General features: G+C 41.3%; 1 protein-coding gene across 2 annotated transcripts in view; it reads right to left on the bottom strand.

The window, feature by feature from the left end:
- TOLLIP (toll interacting protein) overlaps positions 1-14,087 on the bottom strand; it is a 38,786-nt gene that overhangs the window by 8,754 nt on the left and 15,945 nt on the right. The window contains exons 4-6 of one of the 2 annotated variants that reach the window (XM_081314784.1): positions 7,251-7,403; positions 5,882-5,972; positions 1,275-1,295 (exon numbers count right to left, since the gene is read on the bottom strand). In XM_081314784.1, coding sequence (XP_081170910.1) covers positions 1,275-1,295; positions 5,882-5,972; positions 7,251-7,403 — 265 coding nt within the window. The remainder of the gene's footprint in view (positions 1-1,274; positions 1,296-5,881; positions 5,973-7,250; positions 7,404-14,087) is intronic. The other variant, XM_081314785.1, reaches the window with a different exon arrangement.

Below are 14,087 nucleotides of genomic sequence, written 5' to 3'. Positions count from 1 at the left end.
TAAAAATATGTTTTAGAAAATTCACATCTTGGCCATTTTTCTGTAGATTTGGTGACAGGATAACAAGCAGCTCTGTCTATCAACCTAGCTTGGTGGTCTTAAAATCATAAGTAAAGGAGTTAAGAGGCTTTTTTCAAATTCTTATTGTTCCCTATAATTAAATACTGGAAATGCTTCAAGCGCCTCAATATATTCCATGTTTTGTTTTGCTGAAACACAGCCAAGTTCGTTGGAATGTTCTAACTCAAGGCTTATTTTTCTCAAATTTGAAACAGAACATTTATTTTCTTGTTTCATCCTCCCTATATTGCTATCTGACAGCCACTTTTTTCCTCTAAGAAAAAAATAATTCTTCTTCATATCTTTAATCCTTCACTCTTCCTAATTTCAGTGAAATTTGGCCAAACTAATGAAATAATATGTGTGTGTGTGTGTGTGTGTGCGTCTGTCTGTCTCTCTCTCTCTCATATACATATATATATATATATATATATATATATATATATATATATATATATATATATATATATATATATACACATATATATATATATATACACACACACACACACACACACACACACACACACACACACACATATATATATATATATATATATATATATATATATATATATACATAGCCTGTGAAAGAATATTACTCTTATTGCAGCTATAAGGCTCATACTTCCAGTGAAGATACAGAAGGTACTACATCTTCTGATCTGACAATAATGATTAAGTAGGTTTATTTAAATGAATTAGATATATTCATTTAAATAATAAAGTATATATATTGAAGATGAACACATTGAAATTAAATTAAGATTTGTAGTTGTTAGATAATTTTTCTTGAGTAATCCACTAGTTTATTTCCATATAGCTATGTTTCTATTACCTACTGAAAATGGAACAGGTTAACTCAGCGGCTCCCAACCTTTTGTATATCCCGCACCCCTAGAACGCTTCTGATATATTCTCACACCCCTTACAAAAGTTTGAAATAAAGGCCAGAAATTATGCACATACAGAATAATTTTGAAAGTCCAAGTTTTCACACCCCCTAGAATATGGTCTCGCATCCCCAGGGGGTACAAGCACCACCGGTTGGGAACCCCTGGGTTAACTAATGAGATTACGTATTGTGACATCCTCCTGCAACATTCTGCATTCCAACATAATGCATACCATACAAATAAAAATCAACTTATACAATATCATGCAGAATTCTTGTCTGATGGAAACGGAATGCAAAAAGAATTAAGACAACTTACCCAGAGCAAAATATTCAAGCCCTAAGGACGGATGAAAGTGAGGGAAAAGAATAAGACATGGAAAACAGATATTACTCCGTGTTATATGAGATATACCCTTGTAGGAAGAAAGGTGGAAAAAAACAACAATTGCCCTTTAGATGTTAGCACGCTGGATGAGGAATTCTGGGAGTTGAAGTCCACAAGTCATAAAAGGGCCAAGTTTGAAGACCCCTGTCCTAGAGGTTTCATGTAGATGTAAAAAACTAAGACGGAGTCTTAAAGTACACCCCAAAGCATGGGCCTAGGATTAGACTGCTTACCACCTGGAGCTGATCCCAGAGAAGGAGAACTACAATGACATCCCACTCCCAACTCTCTCAGCTTGTCCATAAAAATACCAAGACTGATGATACTGAAAGCTTGTAAATATCAAGGGAAGCCAGGATGGATCCACTACTTCCAATATATGCCATCCAATCAACAAGTATGACCAATGCTGTCTCACTATTATGATTTGGCCTGAAGCCAGATTAAAAGAGATCTAGATGATTCACTTCCTCTAAGATCCTCTGAAGTTGCAAGACAATCACTTTCTTGATAACCTTCCTTAAAAAGAGAAAGTTGGAAACTGGAGGACAATCATCCAGTTCTGTTGAATGCAGGGATAGTTTTTTTTCATGGAAGAAGCTTAAAGAATAGTTTTAGTTCATTCTAGTCTGTTCTCTTCATTTTCTTGATTCCTCCCTTCCAACTTTCTTTTTCTAACTCAAAAATGTTTTATCAATAAGTTTCTATTTTCAAGAACTACAGAAGACTTATCCACTAAAAAAACTTGAAGAAATAAGCCAAATATATTGATATGATTATATAAAGCTCATTGAAGCATTTATCTGAACATGGGTAGGCTAATGCCGAGTGGTGAACAAAAGCATGGATGTGATTCCTATCTGTATTTATCTACAAATCTTCATGTATCCTGCATGAAATTCTAAAACACATTCAGCTGTTGGATACATTACTACAGATGTAAATTGGCTGCTATTTGTATATTGAAGGGAACATTTCATTTATCTGACAAAGTGAGCACATATCCTAATAGCTTATGCCACAAGAAATTTGCTTTTTTGCACTACAAGATTTGCTAATTTTTCATTCAGGTGACTAACATACATTATTCCATTTATTAATTCAATTTCTCTAATACGCTCTTACAAGACTCAGAACAGTATATAAATAATAAAACACAGTATCTCTTCATCATCATAAATCACATACAATCTGTTAATTCTTCCAGGTTTTTCTCCATTTGCCTCAGATGGCTCTACCCAATTACCAACCCTATCTAAAACTTGCATAATAATCTTGCGGGTCTCTGAAATAATATGCCACCCTTTCTTCCCTAAAAACATCTAGGGCAGGGGTGTCAAACTCAATTTCATTGAGGGCCGCATCAGCATTGCAGTTGCCCTCAGAGGGCCGGGTGGGTATGGCCAGGGTGGGCGTGGCCTACTGGGTGGGCGTGGCTAGAGTGCATATGGCCTACTGGGTGGGCATGGCCAGCTCTACATCGTTCGCATCAAGGGTGCCTATGGGGGCCTGGGCAGGAGTGGGACAGTTCTGAGGGTCTCTGGCAGAAGGAGGGTCTCAGGGCCAGGGCCAAGGCAGTGGGGGCCGTTCCCTCACTGTTTCCAGGATGGCTTCACGGGCCACATGTAACCACTTCGCGGGCCGGATCTGGCCCCCGGGCCTTGTGTTTGACATGTCTGATCTAGGGTATCTTAAATAGGGCTGCCAAGCAAGAATCCCCAGCTAAAATCAGTCTAGAGAAGTATGTGTTCTTCACCACTTTTTCTAACACTTGGCAGGGTAGAACCTGTGCTTGTACCAGCACTTAGTCAAATTCAGTTTTGATCTTGGGTCATTGACACTCTATATCATTTCATACTCTTAATCTTCTGAAATCCCTTAAATAAATCAATAAAATAATTTGGAATCAGTAAAAAAAGAGGACCTCAAAAGAGCAATTCTGTTCAATGCCTTGGTCATTTCTTTTTTTCAACTAGCAGTGTCACAGAATTGCCTACTAACTCACTAGGAAAATCCTAATGCCACTCGGAAAATCTGCAGGATCCAATAAGTGCCTGGAGTGGACCATCCTACCTGATCCTCATTTTATTCAATGGAAAGTTAAAACATAACATCACTCTGTAGAATGCATTTTCAAATGAATCCGTGCTTGTAAAAAAACAGAAAAATCCAGTTCAAAGGAAAAGAAAAGTCATGTGAGAAGTACAACATATGGGTAGTCGGCATTTAACGACTGTCTCATTTAGTGACTATTTGCAATTAGGACAGTGATGGAAAAAGTAATCTTAGGGCCAATCTTATGACCTTTGAAGGGCTATAGGGCAAAGGACAGCTGAAGCAATATCATTAGCAGTTACAATTTCACTTAGCGACTGCTTCACTTAATGGCCATATTGCCAGTCTCAACTCTGTCTGCTAAACAAGGAGTACCTATTTTCCATGCACGAACAATTGCACTATGGAACAATTGGATTTCAAGTAGTTCATGCGTAAAGTGAAACACATTTGTTTTGGTCCATAGGATGGAGGAAGGGAGTTGTTTATTCCAGGCAACAGTGGGTTTGGTGGTGTGGGGGGACAAGAATGGGGGGAAAAAAACAAGCCCACTGGAACCAGCATCTAATGGGGAGGGGGAGGGAAAAAGAGAGAAGGGAAGCTGCTGAGAAGACTGAGAGGGTAGACAGACCAGTGAGATATGCTAACTGGGGCATTAGCTAAACAGCAGCAGTGGGGGGAAAAACAGCTGTGTTAGTATGAAAATACATAATTCTCATTTTTTTAACATTAAACATCCCAAATTAACAGAGGCAATATGTAGGAAAAGGGACGGCAGAATTTGGGTGCAGAATGAAAAGGGGGATCAGTCTAGAATCCCTACATAGCCATCAAGAGAATTAGGTCCAACCTCCCTTGAGTGCGGTTGACCCTTATTTAATTCTAAGCAGGTGCCAACCATTAGTTGAGAAGATTCCTGTGCACAGGTTTTTAGCAATAAATCATTTTAATTCAACCTTCATGTGTGGACATGGCCTTTCACATGTGACACAACACCTCTTCATCTCTATACACCTAATCAAACGTTAGTAGAACATATTGCATATTTGTGAAACATGCAATAAAATTTCATTTTTTTTAAAAAAAGTATTCATTCTCAGAAGAACCTACTGATGCTCATATATAGTAACACTAGAAAAAGCAACTCTTGGGGGAAAACATCTCCTTGGGAGAAAGCCGCAAGATTACCTATAATAACGTTCCTGACACAGAAAGTCAGCACTGTAGAATAAAGTAAATAGGCAACGTGATAGTTTCATCAACAGACAGACATCCATTACAACAACTTAATGTAGCAGCAGAAATATTAAAAAGTAGTTTTATTATTACAAGACACTGAAATGCTATAGAGCCTGTGGACCCATGCGAATATAGAAGAACAAGACAGAAAAATGCAGCGCACTCTGCCTACCATAACTGTGCTATTTGGAACATATTATTATTAACTTATTATTAAAAACCAAACCTCAGGCCTTTTATATGCCTGTCCTCCATGGGGAAAAAATGGAATTCTGAACTGTAGGCTGTCGCTATAACATGCGGTAGTTAGTGATATCACAATTACGTTTTTACACAGCCATAATCATAACTTAAACTTATTTTATCTGGTCCAAAGCTCTGCAATACATTTAAGAGGAGGGGCCAGTACTGAACTTCTTCTTCTGGTCTCCAGACTTAGAATATTTGGCAGGAGCTTTCAAACAACTGTACTGAACTGCTGTGGCTTCTTTTTATATCCAAAGAACATACCGAGCAATGGGTTGGGATGGAGGGGAAGCTGGTGAAGAGTTTCATCTCCTTAACACAGGGGTATCAAACTGCTGGCCCGCAGGCCAGATGAGTCATGGCAAAACTGTGTCCCACCCCATTGCCAGCAATGGGAAAAAAAGTCGTGACACGTCACGTGACATTGCGAGTTTGACACCCCTGCTCTAACATATATTGGCCTTGTTTGGGACAAACCAAGCAAATCACTTAATCACTAATCAACTTGATGATACCTAACCCTCTGCTTAGCATTATGTGTGAATACACCCTATAGTTTGTGGAAATGAAGTTATTTTGCTTCCAATATTTGTAATTAAAACAAATAATAGTTTGATCAAGTTGAGATAATTTAGCAAGCTGCAGCTAATTTAAACTGGAATTGAAAGTTTCTGTCTCCTCTTTCTAGCTGCACTAGCAGGATACAATGGCTCAAAGATAGCCCAAAAATCATTGACGCTCATTCTCATAGTATGACATTCATAGTTTAGAATTACACCAAAAATAAAGTAATATATATAAATATTATGTTGGCCTCACTGAAACTTTGTAGACCACTTGAACAACAAATATGCTTATTAGCATCAAATTGTTTCCTCATTCAATATTTCAGTTACTTAAGGGAACACAACTTCTCTCATCTTCTTTTTATGTTTAAACTTTTTCATAAAATTGTTTTTTTTAAAAGTGTGTATTAAAAATGGAAAAATGTATGATACCTGTAATAGGTACATATCCAACTCCTTGCTGATATACCGTTGGCATCAGGACCACTGGCTGGGGCTGCATCATCATAGCAGCTGGTAAAGACTGGATATCAAACAATAAGAGGAAAAAGGGTATTTTAAAACATATGCTAGAAAAAAAGGCAGGCAGCAAGAAAAGTTGTTGCGTAAACTCTTCAATTGAATCAGTTATTTACATTACAATTAATAACAATCTGAATCAATAAATTCTGTGACAAGAATTTAGTGGCACAAGAAAATTCAGGGAAATGCTTCTGAGCCTATATTTTAAAGGAAAGTATTATAATTTTTACACAGAGTTCAAATTAGTCTAATCAGTTTTGGCAAACTTAAAAACAGCTTTAAGTATTATTTAGGTATTATTCTACTTCAGAAAATAAAAAGAAACATTACTAAATTTCTAAAATAATTTCTGAAGAGCTGCTTGATTGGCTGAAATTCTGGTAGTCCTGCTATTTTGTGAACCGCTATAGAAGAGTTTACAGAAAACAATATGCAATCTCTGAAAGGTAAAATTTATTTCTTGGTATCTGGCCTTTATAATTCTTACAAAAAAACCAAACATACCCTACACACCTTTCTCCTCTTATTTTTCACAACAATTCTGTGAGGTGAGTTGGGCTGAGTGTGTGTGACTGGCCCAAGGTCAATCAGTTGGCTTTCACGGCTAAAGCGAAACTAGAAATCATGGTCTCTTGCTTGCTAGTCTGGTGTCTTAACCACTAGACCCAACTAGCTCTAATAACAGCTTCCACAATAAAAATACATATTTTTATTTAGTTAGCCATTTTATAAATTTGAAGTTTTAAACAAGGTACCATGGACAAATAAAGCTTCTATGTTCAAGAATACAAACAATACAGAAAACTACATAACTTTACTATCCCCTATCAACATCCACCCCATATTATTCATGAAGGCTTTTAAGTAAATTCAAATTTTAGAAATTACTCTAAGAAGAGTACAATAATAGGACTTAAAAACTACTTAAGTTATGTAAATGAAGTAATGTGCAACATTTGTGCATGTGCAAATGAGAGCCATCTTTATTAAAAATTCTAAAATTTTACTCATTTCCTAAATTTTCCATGATTTCTTTTGAAGAAAAACTGCCGCCATTCCACTGGTATTTCTTAATATAGGGATACTCTATAGATTTAAGAAAATGAAAGTATGGTGATTCAGTGAAAATTTGGAATGGAAACCGTATCACAATCATATCTGAATAAGTCATCACTAGCTAGTAATAGTTTCTTCTTCCCTTGTTTTCAATTTAACGTTATTTTATTATCCATCTATTCAACTGCTAGCTAAAACAGCTAGCTTAAGTTGTCTAGCTTACCGTGTAGGACATGACCAGGTTAATCATTCCTTCTTTGTCATCTCCCTGCCTTCCGCTCAGGCTATACCATTCATCTTCTACTTTTCCTTGTTTCAGTGACTCAGGAATAGTAATATGGGTCCAAGCAATGCGATCATCTATTGAAAAAGCTCTCTGAAAAATAGAAGAAAAACTAAATAGATGAAGAAGTATATTCCAAAAGATGGTTTTCCTAAATGCTAGATCAGATGAGATTACATAAAATTGAAATCCCTTTTTTTCAAAAGCAGATTAATTTCTTCCCAGGTAAGAAATTACATCAATTAATAGGGGGAAATATTATTATATACACTAGCAGATAAAGCCCATAATTTTAGGTGCCAAAATACACCCCAAAAATTGAGTTCAGCTTACCTGCTCATGGACCTATCCATATGGTAATACTTTTAAAGTAGTCATATATCTCGTATGTACCTGCATATAAGTCTACCTGCTGCTAAGGGCCTTTAATTTTTAATCAAAATGCTATGAAATTATCTGTAGGTGGCTCGTCTTTTGTGATATTTTTTGTGGCATTGTGGTTACAAATTTGAAGATCAGCTTACCTGCAGACAGAATTAAACCCAGACCACATGAATTACATTGGTTGAATTCCTGCTTTAATGTGCCCAGCTATGTGTACTTTCCAGATAACTTCAACCATTAGCATGATTATATGAAAAATATTCCATTGCTGAACACATGGAAAAAGGTTAGATGTATTTGAGAAGTATGGTGACTAAAATTGGTTGCAGTATTCCAGGTGTGGTCTTACTAGGGTTTTATAGAATGCGTTAGGGTATGAATTCTCAAGTTGTGTTCCTAAACCTGGGGTAACTGAAAGATGTGCGGACTTCAACTCCCAGAATTTTCCAGCCAGCAAAGCTAAGAAACATTGTTCTAGCTAGTGTTGGTGCAGTAAAGGCTACCTGATTTCCTGACAAACAATAGATAAATAGATAAAAAATCTCTACTTTTGCTCATATATTTGCAGGTAAACATACAAATAAGACTTTTGTTATTTATAAAGCCCCATTGCTTTCACATCTTTTTCATATCTTGATTGAATTTGTAAATATGGCCACCATGATAGGTCAATACCTTGTTGTTGTAATTCTTGTCTAGATTTCAATCTTCCTTCATTGTCCAGTAAGTCTTTATATGTTACAAGTTTATCATAGTTACCGTATTTTTCGGACCATAAGACGCACTTTTTTTCCCCAAAAGTGGGGGTGGAAAACGAGGGTGCGTCTTATGGTCCGAAGGTGATCCGTATGGCCAGCCCCAACCTCCGCAAGTGGAAAGTAAGGGAGATTGCCAGGAGCACGAATCGGCACGTGCTGAGAAATGCCGATCTCACGCTCCTGCACTCTCCCTTGCTCGGTTTCAGCTTCCCTTGCTACAAGAGAAAGCAGGCTAAAACCGAAAGAGGCAGATTGCCAGGAATGCGAATCGGCTGATCTCGTGCTGCTGCAATCTGCCTCGTTTCAGCCTGCTTTCTCTTTTAGCAAGGGAAGCTGAAACCGAGCGAGGGAGTTTGCAGGAGCGCGAGATCGGCCGATTCACATTTCTGGCAATCTCCCTCATTCCGTTTCACACACGGACCATTTCCTATTGCACAAAGACCAGCAAGGTGAGTGGCTCAGATTTTCAGTGGGAAAACGAGTGAAAGCAAACAGAGGGCCAGCTGCATTTCTGAGAAGAGATCCCGTTTAACATCTGGTAAACAATCTGGAACTGCAATTCAGAGAGAAGGAAGTCTGCACATCACAAGGAGCCACAAGGTTGTTTTAAGTGACAAGCAAAACAAATGAGCCTCAGTAAGTTGGGCCTGACTGGTAAAAAGTTCCCAAACTGTCCCTAATCTAGTTAGCTAAGTTTCATGTTATTTTCTCTGCTGGGAAGAGTATGGAAGGAAGCCGTCAACCAAGTGAACTTTAAAAAGGGATCCATGGTTTTGTTTTGTTTCTTTAATTCCAGACAAAGTGAAAATTCTCAGGTTACATCTGCAATGGTGACAAACCACAAGCCATGCTTGCTTATAAATGTGTTAGTGGCCCAGCCATAGTTTTTGTCTGTGTAACCGAGTCTCTACAAGACCCCCGCTGCAATCCTCTCTCGTAATTTCGCTGGGATGCAAAATAAAGAGTTGCTGGTACCCCATCTTGCGGGATTAGTGAAGGATAATTCAAACAATAACCCATGTAAAGTATTTCGAGTAACGCTCAGCATTGCCTGAAGTCCAATCCATTTAATGGCGACTAGAAGGAAGGAAGGAAGGGACAATGGGAGAGGGAGGGAGAGAAAGAGAGGGAGAGAGAAAGAGAGGGACAGAGAGAGAAGGAGAAAGAATTTTTTTTCTTGTTTTCCTGCTCTAAAAACTGGGTGCGTCTTATGGTCCGGTGCGTCTTATGGTCCGAAAAATACGGTAACTAAGTTTGGGTAAGCAAAGGCTTCCATTGTTGAAAGCCATTCAGGTATCTTAGTATAATTTTTTTCTTTTATTTTTTTTTCCATTCTAAGAGAAGTGCATTTCTTATAGCATGGTTCTGAAAGTATCTATGCACTTTATTCTTTCCATACCATAGGAAGGCATGCCAGCCAATCTGCAGGTCATCCCCCTCTAGGTACAGTAATCTTTTGTCTCTAAGTGTTATCCATTCTTTAATCCACATTAATATAGCTGCTTGGTAATATAACTTCCAGTCTGGAAGTCCAAGTCCTCCCCTTTCTCTAATGTCCTGTAGCAATTTCACTTTAATTCGTGCTTTCTTCCCTTGCCAAACAAATTTCAATATTGCTTTTGTTATTTATTTTTAATCTCTATGGAAGACAAGCATATTTTAAATGAAGTTGCTGAGAATTTTAGTCTCTATGGATAAGATCAGCAGCAATCTTCACTTAGTCCTTCAGGAGAAGTAAGAGGAAATTTGAGCCACTTCCAATCTCTAAATTGCTATTTAGTTTTCTATAGCCAGATAAATATACCGTATATACTTGAGTATAAGCCGAATTTTTCAGCCCACTTTTTGGGCTGAAAAATTCCACTTCGGCTTATACTCCAGTCAACAAAAAAAACTTACCGAGGACTTGTGCGCGGCCGAGGCTTTGGTGCTTCCGGGATCGCGCGCACCTCTCCCAAGCCACCGCCGTCCGAGACCTGCCGAAGTTTGGGGAGGTGCGCGCGCACCTCCCCAAACCTCCCCAAACTTCGGCAGGTCTGCGCGGAGGAACGGAGACCTGGGGAGGTTTGGGGAGGCGCCCAAACCTCCCCAAACGTCGGCAGGTCTGCGCGGAGGAACGGAGACCTGGGGAGGTTTGGGGAGGCGCCCAAACCTCCCCAAACGTCGGCAGGAGGAACGGAGACCTGCCGACGTTTGGGGAGGTTTGGGGAGGCGCCCAAACCTCCCCAAACGTCGGCAGGAGGAACGGAGACCTGGGGAGGTTTGGGGAGGCGCCCAAACCTCCCCAAACGTCGGCAGGTCTGCGCGGAGGAACGGAGACCTGGGGAGGTTTGGGGAGGTGCCCAAACCTCCCCAAACGTCGGCAGGAGGAACGGAGACCTGGGGAGGTTTGGGGAGGCGCCCAAACCTCCCCAAACGTCGGCAGGAGGAACGGAGACCTGCCGACGTTTGGGGAGGTTTGGGGAGGCGCCCAAACCTCCCCAAACGTCGGCAGGTCTGCGCGGAGGAACGGAGACCTGGGGAGGTTTGGGGAGGTGCCCAAACCTCCCCAAACGTCGGCAGGAGGAACGGAGACCTGGGGAGGTTTGGGGAGGCGCCCAAACCTCCCCAAATGTCGGCAGGTCTGCGCGGAGGAACGGAGACCTGGGGAGGTTTGGGGAGGCGCCCAAACCTCCCCAAACGTCGGCAGGTCTGCGCGGAGGAACGGAGACCTGGGGAGGTTTGGGGAGGCGCCCAAACCTCCCCAAACGTCGGCAGGTCTGCGCGGAGGAACGGAGACCTGGGGAGGTTTGGGGAGGCGCCCAAACCTCCCCAAACGTCGGCAGGAGGAACGGAGACCTGCCGACGTTTGGGGAGGTTTGGGGAGGCGCCCAAACCTCCCCAAACGTCGGCAGGTCTGCGCGGAGGAACGGAGACCTGCCGACGTTTGGGGAGGTTTGGGGAGGCGCCCAAACCTCCCCAAACGTCGGCAGGTCTGCGCGGAGGAACGGAGACCTGCCGACGTTTGGGGAGGTTTGGGGAGGTGCGCGCGCACCTCCCCAAACTTCGGCAGGTCTCCGGACGGCGGCGGCTTGGGAGAGGTGCGCGCGATCCTGGAAGCACCGAAGCCTCGGCCGCGCGCAAGTCCTCGGTAAGCTCCGGGCGGTCACTTGCTTCGCGTCTCCTGAGGGAAGGGGGGGCGACTGGAGCGGGCGTGTTTCCTCGCCTGCTGGGCGCCGTGATTTGCCCGGGGAACGCGCGGGCCCCGAATGGCAGCGTGGAGCGAGGAAGCGGACAGCCAGGGCTTCACCGAGAGCCGCGGCCACACAGGGTATTCCTGTGTATTCAGGCTTGCAAAATGGCGGATCGAGCCTCTGCTGGCGGCAGAGGCTTGCAGAGCGCGGATCCAGCCTCCGCCGGTGGCGGAGGCTTGCAGAACGGCAGATCGGCTTATACTCGAGTCAACAACTTTTCCCAGTTTTTGGGGGTGGAATTGGGGGTCTCGGCTTATACTCGAGTCAGCTTATACTCAAGTATATACGGTACATTAATTTTCATGGTATTAATGTTGATTTTTTCAAAGGGAACTGACATAGAAGACAATGACTGACAGAGGAAAAATAGTCAATCTTATAAAACAGAATACTTTTTTTACTATAATAAGTCACCTAGTTTCACAAGTCGTCCTACTATTGCACATTTTTTTCTTCCCTTCAATTGTGTCTGATTCTTGGAGACTCCCAGGAAAAGTCCCTGCCATTTTCTTGGCAAAGTTTTTCAGAAGTGGTTTGCTTACACTTCTGTAGAGTCACTGGCCCAAGGTCACCCAGCTGGCTTTGTGCCTAAGGTAGAAATATGGTCTCTTGGTTTCTAGCTTGATGTCTTAACTACCACACAAAACTGATTCTCTAGGACAGGGGTGTCAAACTACTGGCCCATCCGGCAATGGGGGAAAAGTTCTGATACATTGCGCGATGTCACGTGACGTCACAAGTTTGACATGTCTGCTCTAGGACATGTTTTGACATCTTATTTTCCTTCAGATAAAACAAAGCAGAGTGATGTATATTTTACAGTACAGATTTGACTGAAGAAAAAGTAAAATGGAAGTTATCAAAAACCACACAGAATAGGGTTTTTTTTTAATTTGTGTAGTAATATTAGATATATCTGCAGAAAATTGTTTTTCTAAGTCAGTTACTCAAATAACAATACAATTATCATTGCTCATATTTTAATTCCTGCTGCTTTGGAATTTATTTATTTATTTTTGGGACTTATAAGCCGCCCTATCTCCCGAAGGACTCAGGGCGGCTAACAACAATAAAACACAATAATACAAATGTTAAAAAAGATTAAACTAACAAGCCCCAATGATAAAATGATAAAATATTAAAAATATTCTACTTAAAAATCCCTATCGTCAGTCCAGGTCAGCCTGATGGAAGAGAAATGTTTTAAGGCCACAACGAAAGGACTGGAGATCCGGGGCCATCCGGAGCTCAAGGGGAAGTTGATTCCACAGGGCCGGCGCTCCCACAGAGAAGGCCCTCCCCCTGGGGGTCACCAGCCAACATTGTCTAGCCGACGGCACCCTAAGGAGGCCCTCTCTGTATGAGCGCACCAGGCGATGGGAGGTCGTTCCTGGCAGCAGACGGTCCTGCAAATATCCCGGGCCTAAGCCATATAGGGCTTTATAGGTAAGAACCAGCACCTTAAATCTCACCCAGAGATTTATAGGCTTTGGAACTCCAACTGTATGCAATTACATAGGTAAAGGTAAAGGTTCCCCTGCACATGCGTGCTAGTCGTTTCCAACTCTAGGGGCCAGTGCTCATCTCCGTTTCAAAGCCGAAGAACCAGTGCTTGTCCAAGGACATCACTGTGGTCAGCTTATTAATTGTTGTTCAAGTCCTAACCAAGGACCTAAGAGCTGTTAAGGTAGCATCTTAGTATATGCACAGTTCCGAGGATGCGCTTGTCCGAGGATGTCTCCGTGGTCATGTGGCTGGCATGACTAGATGCCAAAGGTGCACGGAACACTGTTACCTTCCCACCGTAGTGGTCCCTATTTTTCTACTTGCATTTTTACGTTCTTTCGAACTGCTAGGTTGGCAGAAGCTGGGACGAGTAACAGGCGCTCACTCTGTTACGCGGCACTCGGGATTTGACCTGCCAAACTGCCAACCTTCTGATCGACAAGCTCAGCGTCCTAACCCACTTATACCATCACAAGTATGGTTAAGTTTTTATAGAAGCTTCCTTCTGAATTGAGGAGCATATGAAATCATTACAAACTTAGAAATGTAAATGAGAAAATATAGGAATATAGTTGTATAGATAATAGGAAGCTGCATTTACTATAGCTATTCTCTGCTTGGCAAAGATACAAGACCAAACCTCTTGGAAAGGAAAAAGGGAGAGATAAAAGGAATAAGTTTTATAGTAAGTTGTACCATAACAATATCTACTTCAGTTATCATGATAGGATAATAGAAAGAATTGTATTTATCAGACTTGGACTAATCCTATACCAAACAGTAGGACCTGAACACATGGTAAGAGAAATACATTAAAACAACATTTGTAGGGTAAGATCCCAAGAAAATTATAATAGTAATTTCTCTACGTTTTCCCCAAATCATCAACTACATTC

The sequence above is a fragment of the Vipera berus genome, assembly GCF_964194415.1.
Source record: "Vipera berus genome assembly, chromosome: 1".
NCBI classification, from domain to species: domain Eukaryota; kingdom Metazoa; phylum Chordata; class Lepidosauria; order Squamata; family Viperidae; genus Vipera; species Vipera berus.
Note: the sequence above shows the minus strand (reverse complement) of the source record. Positions and strands in the feature narration are given on the sequence as shown.